Raw genomic sequence first — 2,908 nt, 5'->3', positions numbered from 1 at the left:
ACTAAACCGGCCACTATTTTTGTTGAACCTTGTCCATGGAAGGTCCCTGCAAAATTTCATTGAAATTGGTTCAGGGGTTTTGGAGAAGAAGATTTTTGAAAATTTAGTCAATTTGACCCTTTTTGGCCCCACCCCTCAGGCCCCTGGGGGCTTGGAACTAAACCGGCCACTATTTTTGTTGAACCTTGTCCATGGAAGGTCCCTGCAAAATTTCATTGAAATTGGTTCAGGGGTTTTGGAGAAGAAGATTTTTGAAAATTTAGTCAATTTGACCCTTTTTGGCCCCACCCCTCAGGCCCCTGGGGGCTTGGAACTAAACCGGCCACTATTTTTGTTGACCTTTGTCCATGGAAGGTCCCTGCAAAATTTCATTGAAATTGGTTCAGGGGTTTTGGAGAAGAAGTCGAAAATGTAAATTGTGTAAGGATGCACGACGACGGACAAAAGGCGATCGCAATAGGTCACTTGAGACTTTGTCTCAGGTGACCTAATAAATGTTATAAACAGCATACAATATACATGTAAATGTTATAAATAGCATACAATATAAATGTTATAAATAGCATACAATATAAATGAAATCTAATATCAAAGGATTGCTGTAGGACTGAGTTAACATGTTGCCATTCACATGTGGAATATCCTAATGAGTATAAGTACTAATGAAGAAATCATACCTCCTTAAATACAGCCTCCCTACTGGAATGTCTTAAGTCTTGCCACATCTGCTTTCCAGTCAACATCTCTGCATACAGACAACCAGCACCCCACACGTCTGACCTCTCATCTAGGGCAAGGTCACAGTCACAGGTCACAATCTAGAACAGTAGATATATATATATACAGTATAGTACAGGCCTAACAAATCTAATCTCTCATCTAGGAAGAAGTCACTGTCACAGGTCATAATCTAAAACAGTAAATATATGTGCAGTACAGTACAGGCCTAACAAATCTAATCTCTCATCTCTCATCTAGGTAGAGGTGACTGTCACAGGTCACAATCTAGAACAGTAGATATATGTACAGTACAGTACAGGCCTAACAAATCTTATCACTCATTTAGGTATAGGTCACTGTCAAAGGTCACAATCTAGAACAGTAGATATATGTACAGTATAGTACAGGCCTAACAAATCTTATCACTCATTTAGGTATAGGTCACTGCAAAGGTCACAATCTAGAACAGTAGATATATGTACAGTACAGTACAGGCCTAACAAATAACTCTCTCATCTAGGTATAGGTCACTGTCACAGGTCACAATCTAGAACAGTAGATATATGTGCGGTACAGTACAGGCCTAAAAAATCTTATCACTCATTTAGGTATAGGTCACTGTCACAGGTCACAATCTAGAACAGTAGATATATGTGCGGTACAGTACAGGCCTAAAAAATCTTATCACTCATTTAGGTATAGGTCACTGTCACAGGTCACAATCTAGAACAGTAGATATATGTACAGTACAGTACAGGCCTAACAAATCTGCTCTCTCATCTAGGTAGATGTTACTGTCACAGGTCACAATCTAGAACAGTAGATATATGTACAGAACAGTACAGGCCTAACAAATATCTCTCTCATCTAGGTAGAGGTCACTGTCACAATCTAGAACAGTAGATATATGTACAGTACAGTACAGGCCTAACAAATCTTATCACTCATTTAGGTATAGGTCACTGTCACAGGTCACAATCTAGAACAGTAGATATATGTACAGTACCGTACAGGCCTAACAAATCTGCTCTCTCATCTAGGTAGAGGTCACTGTCACAGGTCACAATCTAGAACAGTAGATATATGTACAGAACAGTACAGGCCTAACAAATATCTCTCTCATCTAGGTAGAGGTCACTGTCACAGGTCACAATCTAGAACAGTAGATATATGTACAGTACAGTACAGGGCTAACAAATCTGACCTCTCATCTAGGTAGAGGTCACAGTCACAGGTCACAATCTAGAACAGTAGATATATGTACAGTATAGTACAGGCCTAACAAATCTGACCTCTCATCAAGGTAGAGGTCACTGTCACTAGTCACAATCTAGAACAGTAGATATATGTACAGTACAGTACAGGCCTAACAAATCTGATCTCTCATCTATGTATAGGTCACTGTCACTGTCATTGGATTGAAATTTACATCCCATAGTTTAGCCCATTCACTAATATTTTTTAAATCATCTGTAGGAAGTTGTGCAGACTGATCAGGATTGTTATCAACAGTGACGTATAGGGAGGTATCATCAGCAAAGTGTTTTACTTTACTTGAGACAAGATCAGTAATGTCATTTATATATAATAAAAATAATAGTGGACCCAGAACTGATCCCTGTGACTCTTGCATTAACAGTTAAGTATGGGGAATAGAAACCTTCAGTACTTACTCATTGATTCCTATCAGAAAGGTAATTATGGATCCAAGATAATAATTGACCTTTGATTCCATAATTACTTAATTTTTTAACAAGACCTGTATGCCAAACCCTATCAAATACCTTGCTTATATCACAAAATACAAACCTAACTTCTTTACCTGTGTCTAAATTTTTTGATATTTCATGATAAATAGATAATAGTTGGTTTACAGTGGAGTCACCTGGTCTAAAGCCGGACTGATTGTTCGATAAAATGTTATTAGATATAAGATAGTTGTATAGGTATTTAAATAAAATCTTTTCAATAAGTTTACAAATACAAGAGGTAATAGAAATTGGTCTATAGTTAGCAGTATTACTCCTAGAGCCACTGCCTTTGAAAATAGCATTAACATTGGTCATTTTCCAGGAATTTGGCAGAAGACTAGAGTCTAAAGTTTTGTTAAATAATAGTTTAAGTGGCAGAATAAGAGATGGTGTTAACTTTTTAACAACTTTAGGAACTAAGCCATCAGGTCCAGATG

At 37.5% G+C, this 2,908-nt stretch overlaps 1 protein-coding gene across 1 annotated transcript in view; it reads right to left on the bottom strand.

Moving 5' to 3' along the window:
• Nucleotides 1-2,908, bottom strand: part of LOC110451792 — a 25,554-nt gene that overhangs the window by 5,816 nt on the left and 16,830 nt on the right. Inside the window, exon 11 of the mRNA XM_021499967.1 lies at nucleotides 678-818. Within this exon, the coding sequence (XP_021355642.1) occupies nucleotides 678-818 (141 nt within the window). The remainder of the gene's footprint in view (nucleotides 1-677; nucleotides 819-2,908) is intronic.

The sequence above is a fragment of the Mizuhopecten yessoensis genome, unplaced genomic scaffold (genome assembly GCF_002113885.1).
Source record: "Mizuhopecten yessoensis strain PY_sf001 unplaced genomic scaffold, ASM211388v2 scaffold6205, whole genome shotgun sequence".
Lineage (NCBI taxonomy): Eukaryota > Metazoa > Mollusca > Bivalvia > Pectinida > Pectinidae > Mizuhopecten > Mizuhopecten yessoensis.
Note: the sequence above shows the minus strand (reverse complement) of the source record. Positions and strands in the feature narration are given on the sequence as shown.